This window comes from Oncorhynchus mykiss, chromosome 9 (assembly GCF_013265735.2).
Source record: "Oncorhynchus mykiss isolate Arlee chromosome 9, USDA_OmykA_1.1, whole genome shotgun sequence".
NCBI classification, from domain to species: domain Eukaryota; kingdom Metazoa; phylum Chordata; class Actinopteri; order Salmoniformes; family Salmonidae; genus Oncorhynchus; species Oncorhynchus mykiss.
Window position 1 is genome coordinate 67,794,679 of NC_048573.1, and position 20,757 is coordinate 67,815,435.

Here is a 20,757-nt window from a genome sequence, read left to right on the forward strand (position 1 = left end):
ATTTTAAATAAATTAGCTAAATTTTCTAAAAACCTGTTTTTGCTTTTTTATTATGGGGTATTGTGTGTAGACTGATGGGGGGGACGATGTAATCAATTGTAGAATAAGGCTGTAACGTAACAATATGTGGAAAAGAGGCACTGTACATATAGACATATATATGTATAGATGTCTATTTCTTTGTGTATTGTATAATATCTATATTTCATTCAATTTCCGTCAACAAAGTGAAAAGTGTCAACAAAAAATCCCAAAAGGAACAAGTATGGCAAAGGGCATATCTGGAAGTCGTTCTATACTGTTATTGTTTCATTTTAGATTATTAGTGGTAGCTCTTTAAAATTCAGTATTTACAAAAAACACAACAAAGCATGCCGATAAAATAAAAGAATATAGTACATTATTTATAGTTTCTTTTAAAAAGTTCATTCTTTTTCAGTGATTGTGTCATCATAGCCCGCACTGCACATACATGTATATTTTTATTGATTTTATTTCTCCAAGTAAATTCACTGATCGATACATCATTCATCTAAAACATGACATCCAAAATGAGCACGGGCTGAAACTGGATGGCATTGTTTGCTCTTATGGTTGTAACGTCATTGATCGATCAAATCGGGAATGCATTTGGTTTTAAGTGTGCAGCAGTCAAGCAGACAGACATTATCTGTAGACATGTCTTTATATTGTAAACAGACCTCTAGATAGTAATAATAGACAAACATGGGGATATCAGGTACAGGCAGTGTTCAACACACCATAATGGCTTCAATGGTGCATCCCTAGATACTATGTTGTTGTCTGACCAGGCATCCGTTTGTTTGTATGTTTGTATAGATGAACGACCATTACATCACTCCTGTGTGGGGAAAAAAAGTTGCAAACACCTTTTAGAGGAGCTGTTATTGTTATGTCTCGACCTGTCTCACCTGCCTGTCACTCACAGGGATCTAAATCATCTCTTTGGCCCAGCCTAGCCTAGCGCTCGCTCTCGTTTCATTTGAGTAGCTTCAAAGCTGCCTCACGTTTTCTTAAAGGCACGATTCTACTGTGAATCATGAATCATGACTTGATACGAGTTGATCATACGAGGCCTATCTGATAAAAGTCTAATTGAATTTGATTCTGCAGAGACAGAGAAGATCTGTGGGAAACGACGGTTGGACAGGTCACGTCACTTTGACCTCCTTACATCCCCAGGCAGATTCTTCATTTATCAAACAGACAGCTAGGTGACCAATCAAATAATAGCCTGCTAGCACATGACATGATGATGCAAGCCTGGGTCCAACATCCACACACTATACACAGTGTTGAAGAGGTCCCACAAAGCGCAATGATATACTGACAAACATGGGACTTTCAGCACTCACTCCTGCTGAAGGCATAAGCACTATTTTCCCTGCTGCTCCCGCTTGCCATCTTGACTTTCTCTGATCATTTGCATTCATGGCAGCCAGGCTAGAAACTGTGGAGGGTCCAGGAGAGGTTCTGTTAAGTCTCTCCTTTGGTCCTTTGTTATACTATCCCCACCTCCCTGAATAAGTCTATCCAATCAGATATATTTTTATTCTCCACTGTACAACCCTTAAGCCTTCTATGGCCGACCGTCTTTCAGTCCTTTAGTACATCATGCCAGGAGTGGCTGAGCATGTCCTGCTGCTCTATGTACCCTCCATGGTCTCCTCCATGGTCCCTTCTATGTACCCTCCACGGTCCCCTCTATGTACCCTCCACGGTCCCCTCTATGTACCCTCCATGGTCCCCTCCATGGTTCCCTCTATGTACCCTCCATGGTTCCCTCTATGTACCCTCCATGGTTCCCTCTATGTACCCCCCACGGCCCCCTCTATGTACCCTCCATGGTTCCCTCTATGTACCCTCCATGGTCCCCTCTATGTACCCTCCATGGTTCCCTCTATGTACCATCCATGGTCCCCTATATGTACCCTCCATGGTCCCCTCTATGTACCCTCCATGGTCCCCTCCATGGTCCCCTCTATGTACACGCATACTTCTATGTCACTTGTATGTGTCTATGCTGCTTTATAGATGAACTACATTTTACATTTACATCTGGTCAGTTAGCAGACGGTTTTATCCAGAGCGACTTACAGGGGCAAAATTGGCAGATTTTTCTCTGGGATACAAACTACTATGCCACATACATTCTCACTGCTTGAAATTCAAGCTTTCTTCTGAGAAGGATTGCATTGGATCAGATGACATCTACATACTTCAGAGATGGAAACTCATAGTGTCTATCGACGTGCCACTGGGCCACAGTGAACGATAGTCTAACAGAGAACTGACGGAGTGACAGAGGACAGAAGTGAATCAAATAAAAAACAGAAGAAAGGATCTATGGAAGCATCAACATATCAGCTGTTTCAACATCTCCCATCATCCTCCCCTACAGTACCACTGATACATGTCTCACTCTTCCCTGTCCGCAGACAGACAAAGCATTGGAGGAGAATTATAGAATTTTAACTGACATTGATCTGTGAAGGATATGGATATACAGGATATGGATATACAGGATATGGATATACAGGATATGGCATCAAACATTGCCTGTTCGTACTGCCACAACAACAAGAGGGAGTTGGTTGGAGACCACAGGTAAGGGTGGTAACCGTAGCAACAAAGGTAAAGGTAGTGAACATTTGATGTAAAAACCAGGGTCTCTTAATAAGACCCCGATTAGGTTTCTTTAGAACGGTCTGAAAAGTGTCTTTGAAATCTGTGCATCCTCATTCTTATTCTGAAGATATATTCCTGATAGAACTCAGCAGCAACTATGCTTGTCCCGCTCAGAAGAAAATCTAATCAAATTCTACTTTGTGTTTTTCATAAATGTGCCAGAATAGAGGTTTGCCTCTGAGGGTGTAACTACATACTCAATTAAAATCCCAAATGGGCGTCATAAAAAGATCGGTCTGGCAGTTGAAAAGCAACATTATAGTGAACGGTAGGTCACACCACTTTATTCCGTCAATATTGTATATATAGACATATATGTGTCATATATATACCAGTCATTTTCCAGTTCTATTTCTCATAAACATTTTTCCAGTGGACTGCCTCAAACGTATGGTCGAGCCATTAGAGTAGTAAGATAATTAGTGTCTCGTGGACTATGATTACATCATGCATGATTCCTGATGAAAACATGCCTTCATGCAAGTCATATCTATGCATTGAACGAGCACAATCATTTATCTGAGACTCAGTCGGTCAGAGCGAGTCCCCACCCTTCTTCAGCCCAAGTCTAAACACTGACTTGTGCCCCCTACCCAGTGTGACAGTATGAAAGCCCATGTATGAAATGTATTTTTCATTATGTTAGTATAACTAAGCGAGAGAAGATGAAAAGAGACCAGTGTGACATGGGCTAAATGTTATTTGTTCTCATTTTTTTTGCTGCTCAAATAATGTAAAGATAAAAGTATTTTCAGCACAAACTGACAAAGTAAAAACTTTGTCTGCTGTTCTGTTTTCTTTCTTTCTCCAAACGTTCATTCTTCGTATTTAAAACTTGATAAGAACGACAGTGCAGGAAGTGGATGTTACAGAGACCATGTCAGACTGCGTAGTAGAACAGTTCTAGAAGGTTCTGTAACATAGGTTCCGTCCCGTTCCTCTCCTGAGGTGCTCCCATAGTGGTGGACATTTCGCTGCAGGGGCTCGTCCACACAGGGTACTGGCAGTCAGAGACTCTTTTGCGCCAATAAATCTCCCTCCATCTTGTTTGCAGAGGTTTCCCCCTTCTTTTCGATGATCCTGAACATATATTTGAATATATAGAATGCCAATGGCGGGCACACTATTATTGAGTTATTATTGATAATTATTTATATTATCGTTCTTCCTCACATTATTTCCAAGAAATAAAGAAGACATTTATCATCAGGCAGTAAAATCCTTTAGTGATAATAATGGTGTCCTAACTAAATTCTTATCGTGGGCAACATGTACATCGCCATCTGTGTTTTGCTTCAACTGACCCTAACTATCCAACGCCGAATCTCGATCCTTCATTTTGTGTTAAATTGAAGTCTGTAAAAAAAAAGTGTAGTTTTCGTACATTTTTTTAAACTTGCAAATTATATTTTTTATACATTTGTCTGTTTATTGGGCTCAGAGTCCCTTCTGGCTGTGTGTAGTATTGTAATAATGACAGTCACTGAACCCTGACTAAAATTTAGATTCCCGCTCATCTTTTTGATTTCTGTCCTTCTCTCTCATCTCTCCCTCGTTCTCTTCCTGTTTCTCCTTGTCAGGTTTGGTCACGCTGTCGTACGAGGGAAGAGAGGCGGTGGAGGCTGTGCTCTCTTTCTTCTCCTGGTTGTTGGTCCCTCCGTTCTCCAGCTTGGTCTTGGGCCTGTACTTGCAGATGAAGCCCCGTTTGAGGAGGTGAGCGCGGTACGCTTTCTGGATGCAGCGTGCGGATATGTCCTCCTGGCGCCGGCGCAGTGTCGTGGTGATGGGCTCGTACGACACCTTGGAGGGGTTGGCCTGCACGAAGCGCTCCTCCATCTGCGTGCGTAGCATGTCCAGCTCGCCACTGTCGCCCAGCACACGCTTGGTGAAGGCAAACAGGATGTCCAGGCAGTGGATGCGGTCGCCGCTAACCATGGGCATGTCCATGGCGATCAGCTCGATGGTGTTGGGTTTGGGAATGCGGAGAGGGTGCTCCAGGGTGTCTGCGAAGTCACCCAGCTTTGCGAAGGTGATGAACTGGGAAGCGGCGGGGTCAAATTTCTCCCAGATTTCATAGAAGGTCTCAAAGTCGTCTTCACTGAGCGGGTCGGCGCTCTCTTCTGTCGCTACACTGAAATTCTCTAAGATGATGGCGATGTACATATTGACTACGACAAGGAAGGAAATAATGATATACATCACAAAGAAAAATATGCCGACTGAGGGGTTGCCGCAGTTGCCTGTAGACGGTGCACCTGGGTTCTCCATGGTTGAGTCGCAGTCAGGAGGGTAGTTGAGGATTGGGAGCAAGAGACCATCCCAGCCTGCAGACGTGGTGATCATGAATAAGCAGATCATGCTGTTCCCGAAGGTCTCAAAGTTATACATGTCGTCTATCCCGGCCTCGTGTTTGACGTAGCCGAAGTTGGACATTCCGAAGATGCTGAAGATGAACATCACCAGGAAGAGCAGGAGGCCGATGTTGAACAGGGCAGGAAGTGACATCATCAAGGCGAAGAGTAAAGTCCGTATCCCCTTGGCCCCTTTGATCAGACGCAGGATGCGGCCGATTCGAGCCAATCGGATGACCCTGAAGAGGGTCGGCGATACGAAGTACTTCTCAATGATGTCAGCCAGGAACATGCCTGTGGAGGAAGAGGGTGGAGGAGACAAGACACCCAGGGACAACAAAGTTAGCAGACATGACTCAACTAGGGCTGTGGCAGTCATGACATTTTGTCAGCCGGTCATTGTCATGCAAAAGACTGCCGGTCTCACTGTAATTGATTGTTAATTAACAACATGAAACATGTTTAGCATCTGTAGGCCTCCATGCATTACAAGCCTTTGATGGGTGCGTTTGTAACATCTACATTTAAAAATATATAATAAATAAATGTAATATACACCATCACAATATATCCATTATATATTTTAGTCAGGTCTAAAGAAACATTATGATATTAATATTTTTTTTCAGAAGAACAGAATATGAGTTGGCCTACTGTAGTGCTATGTTATCTATGCTCCATGCGAGTGCGCATAATAAGAAGCTATGTTGAGCATAAAAGTGATCATTTGAAACAGGTCCTATATGTCTGCTAGATTTTGAGTTATTTGGCAACTATAGTTGTCAATGATACAAACCTGAGAATCAAAACATATAGGGGCAGCATAATGTGACTATAGACTACCGATGATTTGAGAAAGTAACAAGAAAGTGGTGCTCTGTTCCTTGCCTCAGGCTGCACAGCTGTTTTCTCATCAAGGGATCATATATTCTCAATTTAATCTGGTCTTTATTCATATGCAACATTAGTTTAGATGTAGAATGGCCCAAATGGGAAGGAACAGAGCAGGGGGAAAATACTGTACATGTCCTTTGTATGCAGTCAAATAGCGAATGGAGGCCGCCCGCTTTCCTACCGGACGTAGGCTACTTCAGTTATATAGTGGGTCATGTGCTTTCCTACCAGCCCGTTCTGTAGGCTACTTCAGTTATATAGTGGGTCATGTGCTTTCCTACCGGCCGAAGGCTACTTCAGTTATATAGTGGGTCATGTGCTTTCCTACCAGCCCGTTCTGTAGGCTACTTCAGTTATATAGTGGGTCATGTGCTTTCCTACCGGCCGAAGGCTACTTCAGTTATATAGTGGGTCATGTGCTTTCCTACCAGCCCGTTCTGTAGGCTACTTCAGTTATATAGTGGGTCATGTGCTTTCCTATCAGCCCGTTCTGTAGGCTACTTCAGTTATATAGTGGGTCATGTGCTTTCCTACCGGCCGAAGGCTACTTCAGTTATATAGTGGGTCATGTGCTTTCCTACCAGCCCGTTCTGTAGGCTACTTCAGTTATATAGTGGGTCATGTGCTTTCCTACCAGCCCGTTCTGTAGGCTACTTCAGTTATATAGTGGGTCATGTGCTTTCCTACCAGCCCGTTCTGTAGGCTACTTCAGTTATATAGTGGGTCATGTGCTTTCCTAGTTTTGTAGGCTACTTCAGTTATATAGTGGGTCATGTGCTTTCCTACCAGCCCGTTTTGTAGGCTACTTCAGTTATATAGTGGGTCATGTGCTTTCCTACCAGCCCGTTTTGTAGGCTACTTCAGTTATATAGTGGGTCATGTGCTTTCCTAGTTTTGTAGGCTACTTCAATTATATAGTGGGTCATGTGCTTTCCTAGTTTTGTAGGCTACTTCAGTTATATAGTGGGTCATGTGCTTTCCTACCAGCCCGTTTTGTAGGCTACTTCAGTTATATAGTGGGTCATGTGCTTTCCTACCAGCCCGTTTTGTAGGCTACTTCAGTTATATAGTGGGTCATGTGCTTTCCTAGTTTTGTAGGCTACTTCAGTTATATAGTGGGTCATGTGCTTTCCTAGTTTTGTAGGCTACTTCAGTTATATAGTGGGTCATGTGCTTTTCTAGTTTTGTAGGCTACTTCAGTTATATAGTGAGTCATGTGCTTTCCTAGTTTTGTAGGCTACTTCAGTTATATAGTGGGTCATGTGCTTTCCTACCAGCCCGTTTTGTAGGCTACTTCAGTTATATAGTGGGTCATGTGCTTTCCTAGTTTTGTAGGCTACTTCAATTATATAGTGGGTCATGTGCTTTCCTAGTTTTGTAGGCTACTTCAGTTATATAGTGGGTCATGTGCTTTCCTAGTTTTGTAGGCTACTTCAGTTATATAGTGGGTCATGTGCTTTCCTAGTTTTGTAGGCTACTTCAGTTATATAGTGGGTCATGTGCTTTCCTACCAGCCCGTTTTGTAGGCTACTTCAGTTATATTAGTGGGTCATGTGCTTTCCTAGTTTTGTAGGCTACTTCAGTTATATAGTGGGTCATGTGCTTTCCTAGTTTTGTAGGCTACTTCAGTTATATAGTGGGTCATGTGCTTTCCTACCAGCCCGTTTTGTAGGCTACTTCAGTTATATAGTGGGTCATGTGCTTTCCTACCAGCCCGTTTTGTAGGCTACTTCAGTTATATAGTGGGTCATGTGCTTTCCTAGTTTTGTAGGCTACTTCAGTTATATAGTGGGTCATGTGCTTTCCTAGTTTTGTAGGCTACTTCAGTTATATAGTGGGTCATGTGCTTTTCTAGTTTTGTAGGCTACTTCAGTTATATAGTGAGTCATGTGCTTTCCTAGTTTTGTAGGCTACTTCAGTTATATAGTGGGTCATGTGCTTTCCTACCAGCCCGTTTTGTAGGCTACTTCAGTTATATAGTGGGTCATGTGCTTTCCTAGTTTTGTAGGCTACTTCAATTATATAGTGGGTCATGTGCTTTCCTAGTTTTGTAGGCTACTTCAGTTATATAGTGGGTCATGTGCTTTCCTAGTTTTGTAGGCTACTTCAGTTATATAGTGGGTCATGTGCTTTCCTAGTTTTGTAGGCTACTTCAGTTATATAGTGGGTCATGTGCTTTCCTACCAGCCCGTTTTGTAGGCTACTTCAGTTATATTAGTGGGTCATGTGCTTTCCTAGTTTTGTAGGCTACTTCAGTTATATAGTGGGTCATGTGCTTTCCTAGTTTTGTAGGCTACTTCAGTTATATAGTGGGTCATGTGCTTTCCTACCAGCCCGTTTTGTAGGCTACTTCAGTTATATAGTGGGTCATGTGCTTTCCTAGTTTTGTAGGCTACTTCAATTATATAGTGGGTCATTTGCTTTCCTAGTTTTGTAGGCTACTTCAGATATATAGTGGGTCATGTGCTTTGAGAAATAAATATAAAGAAGACTTATTTCACTCCACGCATTAACTGTTTGAGGAGCATGCTCTCACTGCCCGACAGGTGATATTCCTGTTTGAGGAGCATGCTCTCACTGCCCGACAGGTGATATTCCTGTTTGAGGAGCATGCTCTCACTGCCCGACAGGTGATATTCCTGTTTGAGGAGCATGCTCTCACTGCCCGACAGGTGATATTCCTGTTTGAGGAGCATGCTCTCACTGCCTGACAGGTGATATTCCTGTTTGAGGAGCATGCTCTCACTGCCCGACAGGTGATATTCCTGTTTGAGGAGCATGCTCTCACTGCCCGACAGGTGATATTCCTGTTTGAGGAGCATGCTCTCACTGCCCGACAGGTGATATTCCTGTTTGAGGAGCATGCTCTCACTGCCCGACAGGTGATATTCCTGTTTGAGGAGCATGCTCTCACTGCCCGACAGGTGATATTCCTGTTTGAGGAGCATGCTCTCACTGCCCGACAGGTGATATTCCTGTTTGAGGAGCATGCTCTCACTGCCCGACAGGTGATATTCCTGTTTGAGGAGCATGCTCTCACTGCCCGACAGGTGATATTCCTGTTTGAGGAGCATGCTCTCACTGCCCGACAGGTGATATTCCTGTTTGAGGAGCATGCTCTCACTGCCCGACAGGTGATATTCCTGTTTGAGGAGCATGCTCTCACTGCCTGACAGGTGATATTCCTGTTTGAGGAGCATGCTCTCACTGCCTGACAGGTGATATTCCTGTTTGAGGAGCATGCTCTCACTGCCCGACAGGTGATATTCCTGTTTGAGGAGCATGCTCTCACTGCCCGACAGGTGATATTCCTGTTTGAGGAGCATGCTCTCACTGCCCGACAGGTGATATTCCTGTTTGAGGAGCATGCTCTCACTGCCCGACAGGTGATATTCCTGTTTGAGGAGCATGCTCTCACTGCCCGACAGGTGATATTCCTGTTTGAGGAGCATGCTCTCACTGCCCGACAGGTGATATTCCTGTTTGAGGAGCATGCTCTCACTGCCCGACAGGTGATATTCCTGTTTGAGGAGCATGCTCTCGCTGCCTGACAGGTGATATTCCTGTTTGAGGAGCATGCTTTCACTGCCTGACAGGTGATATTCCTGTTTGAGGAGCATGCTCTCACTGCCTGACAGGTGATATTCCTGTTTGAGGAGCATGCTCTCACTGCCTGACAGGTGATATTCCTGTTTGAGGAGCATGCTCTCACTGCCCGACAGGTGATATTCCTGTTTGAGGAGCATGCTCTCACTGCCCGACAGGTGATATTCCTGTTTGAGGAGCATGCTCTCACTGCCCGACAGGTGATATTCCTGTTTGAGGAGCATGCTCTCACTGCCTGACAGGTGATATTCCCGTTTGAGGAGCATGCTTTCACTGCCTGACAGGTGATATTCCCGTTTGAGGAGCATGCTCTCACTGCCCAACAGGTGATATTCCTGCCTCTTGCTGCCTGACAGGTGATATTCCTGTTTGAGGAGCATGCTCTCGCTGCCCGACAGGTGATATTCCACCAGAACTCTGTATGCCATGGGCTCTACAACATTGTTCCTGCAGCTACCCAGTGCTTCATTTGGGAAACCAAATGAAACCTGTTCGGGAACATCAATAGTAATATGTTTTTGCAACTAAACATATTTCACAAAATTATTTGACAGGCCGTCTGCGCGTTCGAGAAAGGTTAAAGGGCAGAGAGGAGGAGATGGAAACGCACGGTGCTGAGATATTCTGTATAGCTAAAGGTAATGTGTCACCCAATTAATTACTAGACTATTCAAAATAAAATACAAATGCACTAATTGTAGGCTAACTGTAAGCTGCCCTGCACAATCAATGAACCAACAGCATTGCCTAGGGCTATACGTTCTCTCCCAGACTCATTGTGGAGCGTAGCATCAGGTAACCAGTCCATCCAGTATGCATAATAATACAGTCCACACCCAAAGGCGATTACTCAAATTAGTTACATTTTGCAGTATAGGCTAGACCAATTATGTACCAAAGACATCTTAAATCAGTTCTGTTCTATGTGTTTCTGCCATTTGTATGCGGTAGGCTGTTTTATTTTACCTTTATTTAACTAGGCAAGTCAGTTAATATAACCGCGTGTTAGTGTGGGTTTTCAGTGAATTTATGTAAATCACAAAGCTTATCTGCATTTCCTGTGGTGCAGGAAAATTCTCAGCAACAAAAGAGTGATCGAAGTAAGATCCAAGACCTGTAATTTATTGATCTGTTTGATAGGAAATCCCAAATATACTGTGTATGAAAGATACACTGTCTATGCTCCTGAGTGGCATAGCAGTCTAAGGAACAGCATCTTAGTGCTAGAGGCATCACTACAGACACCCTGGTTCGAATCCAGTCTGTATCACAACCGGCCATGAATTGGGAGTCCCATAAGGCGGCGCACAATTGGCCCAGCGTCGTCCGGGTTTGGCTGGTGTAGGCCGTCATTGTAAATGAGAATTTGTTTTTAATTGACTTGCCTAGTTAAATAAACGTAACATTAAAAAAAGAGTACTCAGTAGATAAACCAAAGTCTGGCTGAGTCTACGGAGGCTTTCTATGACCATGGTTTTGTACAGTATGCGCCCAAAATGGCACCCTATTCCTTCCCAATACAGTGACCTACATTTGACCAGAGTCCTATGAGTCCTGGTCAAAATTTAGTGCACTAAATAAGGAAGAGGGTGCCACTTTAGACACAGCCCCACTCCACTCACCCGCGATGGACAGGACGACGACGACCGTGTCGAACACGTTCCAGCCATTGGTGAAGTAGTAGTGGCGCAGGGCGAAAAGTTTCAGGACGAACTCGGTGGTGAATGCCACGATGAAGATGAAGTTGACCCAATAGAGGATGTTCTCCGTCTCGTCCGACTGGTCGTCTGTCTCCACCATCATGGTGACCATGTTGAGGCAGATCAACATCATAATGGAGATGTCGAACACTTGCTGGGTCACAAAGTCAAACACCAACCCTTGGATCTTGTTCTGTGGAGACAAGGAGACAACAACAAGGCACCATGCACACACACAAGTACGCATGCAGAGACACACACACACACACACACACACACACACACACACACACACACACACACACACACACACACACACACACACACACACACACACACACACACACACACACACATGTACTCATGCAGACACAAACACACAGACACAAGAACAACAACAGCAAAAACACACATTTTGTTAATCGAAGGGAAAAACTGCCACAATGGATTGAAATTCATATTTCAGCATTTCAGTGTTAACATAATACACAGTGCTACGTCAACAATGAAATACTGAAAATACTGATTTCAATATGTTGTGGCAGCACAGGAGGTTGGTGGTACCTTAATTGGGGAGGACGGGCTCGTGGAAATAGCTGGAGTGGAGATATGGAATGGTATCAAGTACATCAAACCCATGGTTTCCTTGGTGTCCATGTTTTTGGTGACATTCCACATACTCCATTTCGGCCATTATTATGAGCCGTTCTCCTCTCAGCAGCCTCATGTGTGTGGCAGTGTTCCACACCATACATACCTAGCCTGGTCCCACACTCTAAGTGCGGAGCTGGATAAACAAATATGGAGTGATTTTTACTGCCAATAAAGTGCATGAAAAAGCCAGGCTAAAAAAGGCCAGGAGCAACAGCCAACCTGTGGTCTGGGAATGGGTTTCTGGGGCTTCTTTGAACCCAGTTTCTTCATGGCGTTGTAGTACTTCTTCTGTTCCTCTGTCATGAAGATGTCCTGACCTCCAAAGTAAAGGGAGACACAAACATTTGGTTACAACCAACCCTAACCCTAACTAACCCTTGGTTCCCAAACTCAGTCCTGGGGACCCTAAGTGGTGTATGTTTAGTGTTTTTTGCCCTAGCACTACACAGCTGATTCAAAAAATCAATGTCAAGCTTTGATAATTTGAATCAGCTGTGTAGTGCTGGAGCAACAACCACAACGTGGACCACTTGGGTCCTGAGGAACGAGTTTGGGAAACGCTTCCATAACCCTAAAGAATAGGGACACACACACATTTGGTTACAACCAACCCCAACCCCATCCCTAACAAATGAACCCAACCCTAACCCCAACCCTAACAAATGAACCCAACCCTAACAAATGAACCCAACCCTAACCCCAACCCTAACCCCAACCCCATCCCTAACAAATGAGCTCTAACCCCAACACTAACCCCAACCCCAACCCCATCCCTAACAAATGAGCCCAACCCCAAACCCAACCGCAACCCTAACCCCATCCCTAACAAATGAACCCAACCCTAACCCCAACCCTAACCCCAACCCCAACCCCATCCCTAACAAATGAACCCAACCCTAACCCCAACCCTAACCCCAACCCCAACCCCATCCCTAACAAATGAACCCAACCCTAACCCCAACCCTAACCCAAACCCCATCCCTAACAAATGAGCCCAACCCTAACCCCAACCCCATCCCTAACAAATGAACCCAACCCTAACCCCAACCCTAACCCCAACCCCATCCCTAACAAATGAGCCCAACCCTAACCCCATTCCTAACAAATGAACCCAACCCTAACCCCAACCCCATCCCTAACAAATGAGCCCAACCCTAACCCCAACCCCATCCCTAACAAATGAGCCCAACCCTAACCCCAACCCCATCCCTAACAAATGAGCCCAACCCTAACCCCAACCCTAACCCTAACAAATGAGCCCAACCCTAACCCCAACCCTAACCCCAACCCCATCCCTAACAAATGAACCCAACCCTAACCCCAACCCCATCCCTAACAAATTAACCCAACCCTAACCCCAACCCCATCCCTAACAAATGAACCCAACCCTAACCCCAACCCTAACAAATGAACCCAACCCCAACCCCATCCCTAACAAATGAACCTAACCCCAACCCTAACAAATGAACCCAACCCTAACCCCATCCCTAACAAATGAACCCAACCCCAACCCCAACCCCAATCCCTAACAAATGAACCCAACCCTAACCCCAACCCCATCCCTAACAAATGAGCCCAACCCTAACCCCAACCCCAACCCCAACCCCATCCCTAACAAATTAGCCCAACCCTAACCCCAACCCCAACCCCAACCCATAATACAATGGACCATTATTGTATGCTGCACTTCTACATGTTCAGAGCAGTATTCAAACAGTGTAAATAACTACATTCAACTGTTTTACTTTCAAACAGGGTTGAGGTCAATTCCATTTCAATTTCAGTCAATAAGAAAGTATTTCCACATAAGAAAAGTCCACATTTTCCTAATTGACAAGCATTGAAGAAAATTAGAATTGGAATTTCAGTGTACTTCCTGAACTGACTGGAATTTAAATGGAATAGACCACAACCTTGCTTTCAAATGTCATTGAACGTAACACTTTATATTCAGGAATAATGCTTTAAAACTTGTTATTGGCATGTATGAGCCTTGATGTTTTACAACAAGGCGTATAATATGCTATAGAATTTAGCAAAAAGAGACAGGGGAGGAGGAGGAGAGGAGGTAAGAAAATAGGTCTTATCTTTTTCTTCTGTTGGTTGAAGTTGTCAATGATGACACCGATGAAGAGGTTGAGGGTGAAGAAGGATCCAAAGATGATGAAGATGACGAAGTAGATATACATGTAGATGTTGTCTTCATAGATGGGCTGGTCCTCCACCCTTCTGGAGTCTATGGCTGCGTACATGATGTCCATCCAGCCTTTGAATGTTGCCTTTGGAGACAAAGAGATCCGATTAACTTAGAATATTCAAAATACCAAAAATGTACATTTCAAACCTAAATCTGATGTGTCCTGGAGAAGGGCTTGTTCATGGAAAGAAATGTGCACGTGGAAAAATAGAAATGTGCACGTGTGGAAAAATAGAAATGTGCACATGTGGAAAAACAGAAATGTGCACATGTGGAAAAACAGAAATGTGCACATGTGGAAAAACAGAAATGTGCACATGTGGAAAAACAGAAATGTGCACATGTGGAAAAACAGAAATGTGCACGTGGAAAAACAGAAATGTGCACATGTGGAAAAACAGAAATGTGCACATGTGGAAAAACAGAAATGTGCACATGTGGAAAAACAGAAATGTGCACATGTGGAAAAACAGAAATGTGCACGTGGAAAAACAGAAATGTGCACGTGGAAAAACAGAAATGTGCACATGTGGAAAAACAGAAATGTGCACATGTGGAAAAACAGAAATGTGCACATGTGGAAAAACAGAAATGTGCACATGTGGAAAAACAGAAATGTGCACATGTGGAAAAACAGAAATGTGCACATGTGGAAAAACAGAAATGTGCACATGTGGAAAAACAGAAATGTGCACATGTGGAAAAACAGAAATGTGCACATGTGGAAAAACAGAAATGTGCACATGTGGAAAAACAGAAATGTGCACGTGGAAAAACAGAAATGTGCACGTGGAAAAACAGAAATGTGCACATGTGGAAAAACAGAAATGTGCACATGTGGAAAAACAGAAATGTGCACATGTGGAAAAACAGAAATGTGCACATGTGGAAAAACAGAAATGTGCACATGTGGAAAAACAGAAATGTGCACGTGGAAAAACAGAAATGTGCACATGTGGAAAAACAGAAATGTGCACATGTGGAAAAACAGAAATGTGCACATGTGGAAAAACAGAAATGTGCACATGTGGAAAAACAGAAATGTGCACGTGGAAAAACAGAAATGTGCACGTGGAAAAACAGAAATGTGCACATGTGGAAAAACAGAAATGTGCACATGTGGAAAAACAGAAATGTGCACATGTGGAAAAACAGAAATGTGCACATGTGGAAAAACAGAAATGTGCACATGTGGAAAAACAGAAATGTGCACATGTGGAAAAACAGAAATGTGCACATGTGGAAAAACAGAAATGTGCACATGTGGAAAAACAGAAATGTGCACATGTGGAAAAACAGAAATGTGCACATGTGGAAAAACAGAAATGTGCACGTGGAAAAACAGAAATGTGCACGTGGAAAAACAGAAATGTGCACATGTGGAAAAACAGAAATGTGCACATGTGGAAAAACAGAAATGTGCACATGTGGAAAAACAGAAATGTGCACGTGGAAAAACAGAAATGTGCACGTGGAAAAACAGAAATGTGCACATGTGGAAAAACAGAAATGTGCACGTGGAAAAACAGAAATGTGCACATGTGGAAAAACAGAAATGTGCACGTGGAAAAACAGAAATGTGCACATGTGGAAAAACAGAAATGTGCACGTGGAAAAACAGAAATGTGCACATGTGGAAAAACAGAAATGTGCACAGAGAGGGGGAGAGAGGAAGAGGGGGAGAGAGGAAGCGGCGAGGAAGAGAACTGTGCAAGATGATGGAAGGAAGAGGGAGAATAAAACATGCATAGTAGAAGAAGAGACAACATGACAAAATGGAAACAGCGAACAAACAGGTGTGGGGCGAGAGACGGAGATATATATAGAGAGAGAGAGAGTTATACATATATATATATATATATATAGAGCGAGAGAGAGAGAGTTATACATATATATATATATATATATATATATAGAGAGAGAGAGAGAGAGAGAGAGAGAGAGAGAGAGAGAGAGAGAGAGAGAGAGAGAGAGAGGGAGAGAGAGAGAGAGGCTCACCACTTGAAGCAGAGCCAGGTATCCGGCGCCAACATTGTCAAAGTTGATCTTGACATTCTTCCACCTGACCTCAGTGAAGTTCTGTTCAATGAGGGCCAGGCACTGTGTCTTGTTGTTGACTTCTCTGGCATCAAAGTACTCCTCTGCTGTCTGGTTGAAACAGTAGTAATACTTGCCCGCAAACAAGTTGACTCCCATGATACTGAAAATCAGCCAAAAGATGAGGCAAACCAGCAACACATTCATAATGGAGGGGATGGCTCCCACCAGGGCGTTGACTACAACCTAGACAGGGGAGACAGGAGGACAGGACAGTGTGAGAGATTCAAAACATACTCCATGATGATACCTATCAACCCCCCTCAGAGCAGCTGCATACTGTCATGGCATCATAATGGAGAAAGTGGCAGAAAAAACTGACATGTACTATGTTCCATTATCGAGTCATATTACAAATGGTGTTTTAACGTTATTATGATACATAACGTTGTATAAAGTATAGTACTATAGTACTGTTTAGAATTAGAATATCATTTTTAGTGTGTTTGTGTATACTGTAGTACAGTACAGTATAGTGCATCATTATTATAGTACAAGTATAATATAGTATAGTAACCTATAGTATAACAGTGAAAGAGTATTATCAGTTCTGTTATAATTAGAATGAATTGTATTTGATCTGATTGAGAACACGACTAGGACTACCCAAGGGGTCTGCGCATACATGCATACATACATCCATACATACATACATACAGACAGACAGAGAGACAGACAGACAGACAGACATACATACATACATACACCCCACTTTCCTTTTGAGATCATAGAACTGTCTTAAACTAATTGAACCACAACTGTTTTGCCATGCCAGTATGCAGCCTCATCTTCTCCCAAACATTCACCACCCTCCCTCCCTCCCCTTGTCCCTTTTCCTAAAACACCTCCCACCCAGACGCACCCAGACGTGATGCAATGGAAAGCAGTTTTATCCATAGGATGCATCCTAAATGGCACCCCATTCTCTATAATGTATAGTGCATTACTTTGACCAGAGCCCTATAGACCCTGGTAGAGCCCTGTGGGCCCTGGTAAAAAGCAGTGCACTTTCTGCTAGAAAGTAGTTAACTTTATAGGGAATAGGGTGCCATTTGTTTGAGACGCAACCCATAGACTGCTTCCCATTTCCATAACACCCACGGCTAGCCCCCTTAACAGCTTCTATCTCCGGACCGACCGGCCCTTCCATACACTGATGTGCATTAAGCTCAGTGTTGTGGTGCATAGTGGGGTTGAACGCTAGCTCACTGTGGGGTTGAACGCTAGACCAGCAGCTGTCAGGCACGGCTGAGGTGAGCATGCATGTCGTCTGTTTTTAGCTGACAGACTTGGTTTGTGGAGCCATATTCCCTCCTTGTATACAGACAGGCAGATAGAGTGCAGACTGAGCTTCAGGAGCAGTGTTCTCTCAGCAATGTGCAGGACCCTGCATTGATTACTTAAAGCTACCGTCAGGGGGAGCTGTTCAATGGTCATTTTAATTCTTGATATTTACCCATTGGTTCTTGGAAAAATATGACTTGCACAACTGGCTGTCTTTATCATAACCTAAAATGTAGGTACACTCTTCTCTTACAGTTAAACATGTTAGTGATGACATCATCGGTACTCTCCTCTCTACAGGATGTGTATTATTGGAAGCGTTAAGTACAGGCCTTTGACTGTTCGTCTTGAATGATTATGGAATATGGAGTTACTGGCTGCTAACTGTCTGCTATGGCCCTGCGGTTGGATAAACACCACATGGCCACAAAGGGAACCTTCAGGTTGTTGGGTGCCAATTTCTTTCTGTGTGAGTAACCCAAAAACAGATTATAAAAATATCTTACTGAATTGAACTGAATTAGAATGCAAATAAGGCACATAGGCTATTCATTGTGCTTGGACCTCTAATAATACACGTAAGAATCTGTCATGAAAAATGCAGAAGCTGTAAAGAGAAAGCTACCTTTTGAGAGGAATGGTCACAATGCCTGGAGTTAGCAGTATACCGTATCATGACAGTAATATCACACCTCCCACCTCTCACGTATGATCTTAATTCAAACTCTTTTTTTGTTGCTGAGAATTGTTCTGCACGGCAGGAAATGCAAACTTGTAGGGAAGGTTTTAAAAGGCATCTAAAGTAATTAGTAATTAGTAATTAGTCATTAGTCATTAGTCATTAGTAATTAGTCATTAGTAATTCGTCATTAGTAATTAGTCATTAGTAATTAGTCATGAGTAATTAGTCATTAGTCATTAGTCATTAGTAATTAGTCATTAGTCATTAGTCATTAGTAATTAGTCATTAGTAATTAGTCATTAGTAATTAGTCATTAGTCATTTCCAAATTAAAATGTCAGACTTGATATGTCTTAATGAAAAATGTATCAATCCTTACAAAAATAATTATATTAATTATAATCCACATTTCTTGTTACTGCAGGATTATTTTCCTTCTGTAGCAAACGGGCTTGAATTAAGTTCCTACATCTGTAGGAGAACACATCACTGCACACATGCTGAGAGAATGAACTACTTGCTGAGGCGGTAGAATTTGACTTGTTTCAAAGATTCAAAGTGTTCAAGGTAATATTAGCCATGCATTATATAATAAAATGGTTCATGCCTTATCAAAAATCAAAAACCTTATCAAAACAATGAGGGAAAATGGCTTTCAAAAGCTCATAATGTGCATCGGCAATTTGAGTACATGCGTGTTGTTACATGGCATTGTGGTGCAATTTCAAGAACCGTTCAAATCGATAAAAAAACCGATAGAGAAATGTTTTGGATAGAGAGATAACTGGCCAAAAGATTTCTTGTCTATATATTATAATGTATCAGACAAGTGGATTTGACACTTGGGTATCTTTGGACACAACATTTAAGAACAGTCAAGAATGGATTGTGTAGAGTTAGAACTCAGACATCTGTTCTAAGGTTCTAAGAACTCAGACATCTGTTCTAAGAACTCAGACCTCTGTTCTAAGAACTCAGACATCAGTTCTAAGAACTCAGACATCTGTTCTAAGAACTCAGACATCTGTTCTAAGAACTAAGACATCTGTTCTAAGAACGCAGACCTCTGTTCTAAGGTTCTAAGAACTCAGACCTCTGTTCTAAGAACTCAGACCTCTGTTCTAAGAACTCAGACCTCTGTTCTAAGGTTCTAAGAACTCAGACCTCTGTTCTAAGAACTCAGACCTCTGTTCTAAGAACTCAGACATCTGTTCTAAGAACTAAGACATCTGTTCTAAGAATGCAGACCTCTGTTCTAAGGTTCTAAGAACTCAGACCTCTGTTCTACGAACTCAGACCTCTGTTCTAAGAACTCAGACCTCTGTTCTAAGGTTCTAAGAACTCAGACCTCTGTTCTAAGAACTCAGACCTATGTTCTAAGAACTCAGGCATCTGTTATATGGTTCTGAGGTCTCTGTGTGATTGGTCTGTAATTCAGGATCTGTTTCCTGCTAATGTGTCTGCTGCAAGTCTGACATGATGCAGCTAGAAGGTATTTTTTAAATACATTTTAAGTTAATAATACAACAAATATTTTGTGACTAAACATTAAAATGCAACCAAAGACTAGAGTGCAAGCTCATTAGAAAATCTGTAGTAAGACAAGTGTGAGGATGACTTGGTGACTGTGTCATTCTTGTACATTGCATTGCTCAAAAGTAACAATGAGGCTACAAAGCAGCATAGTAACAGATAAAGCATTTAACAAGTGACTATAGGCATTCAGGTAGGTAGGAACAGCCCATTGCATCATTGCATGTTAAGCATAGCAATATATTCAAATGAAAGCTGTGTTATGCTGCTCTCTCAGAGCTGTTGACTTGCATTGGCCTCCTCCAATCACAACCTTCCATGACCACAGCCAGGAAGATCAAGTCAGCAAGAGTTCTCAACATTCTAACTCTCCAGAATCTCTTTCATTATTATGGTTGTCAGTGTCATCTCTCCATTCTCGTAATTCCCTATCCATTTATTTACCACTTTGATTTGTCAATCTTCCATTTAGGTAAAGAAAAAAAAAATAGGCAAATCAATTGATGAACATACAGTAGACAACATTGTATTGAATTGGTGAGTAAGTACAGACAGGATCTAATTACATTGTGTTTGCTTTTTCACTGCTACAAGTGTTAGCCTACTGGGCCACCGTCACCTCCTACCACACTCCCATTGATTGAGATCATTAATAGGGGTAACGCAATGTTTGACTACAACGTTCCTTTAAGAATGTACCATGATTTTTTTCGCCAAAATATTATATTGGAATTTTGACCAGTCTAGCCGCCATAGAAACAGAATCCTTCTAATTCTACGTTAGTCTCATCTCTGAGCAAAGTGGACAAACCAGACTGCCATGTAAACGTTTGGTGATGTGAACTCATTCATAAGTATAGTAGTAAACAACCATAAAGCCTATCTAGGGCCAAAAGGTTTTGTGATGTCATCAGCTCGTATTTGCAACGTCATTGTCATATTTTAGCCAGTGGATATTTGTATGGATGGGCACTTCAGTATGAATGGAAATGTCAGTCAAATGGATGATTAGCTAGCTAACCTCTCCTGTAGCGTATTAACAGTGGTGCAT

At 42.6% G+C, this 20,757-nt stretch overlaps 1 protein-coding gene across 7 annotated transcripts in view; it reads right to left on the reverse strand.

Annotated features, from left to right (window-relative positions):
* Positions 1-378: 378 nt before the first annotated feature.
* Positions 379-20,757, reverse strand: part of LOC110532733 (sodium channel protein type 8 subunit alpha) — a 108,964-nt gene continuing 88,585 nt past the window's right edge. For 6 of the 7 annotated variants that reach the window (XM_036988796.1, XM_036988797.1, XM_036988799.1 and 3 more), the window contains 5 exons: positions 16,110-16,394; positions 14,002-14,193; positions 12,134-12,238; positions 11,183-11,453; positions 379-5,354 (listed from right to left, as the gene is read on the reverse strand). In XM_036988796.1, coding sequence (XP_036844691.1) covers positions 4,204-5,354; positions 11,183-11,453; positions 12,134-12,238; positions 14,002-14,193; positions 16,110-16,394 — 2,004 coding nt within the window. In that variant the 3' untranslated portion in view covers positions 379-4,203. The remainder of the gene's footprint in view (positions 5,355-11,182; positions 11,454-12,133; positions 12,239-14,001; positions 14,194-16,109; positions 16,395-20,757) is intronic. The other variant, XM_036988798.1, reaches the window with a different exon arrangement.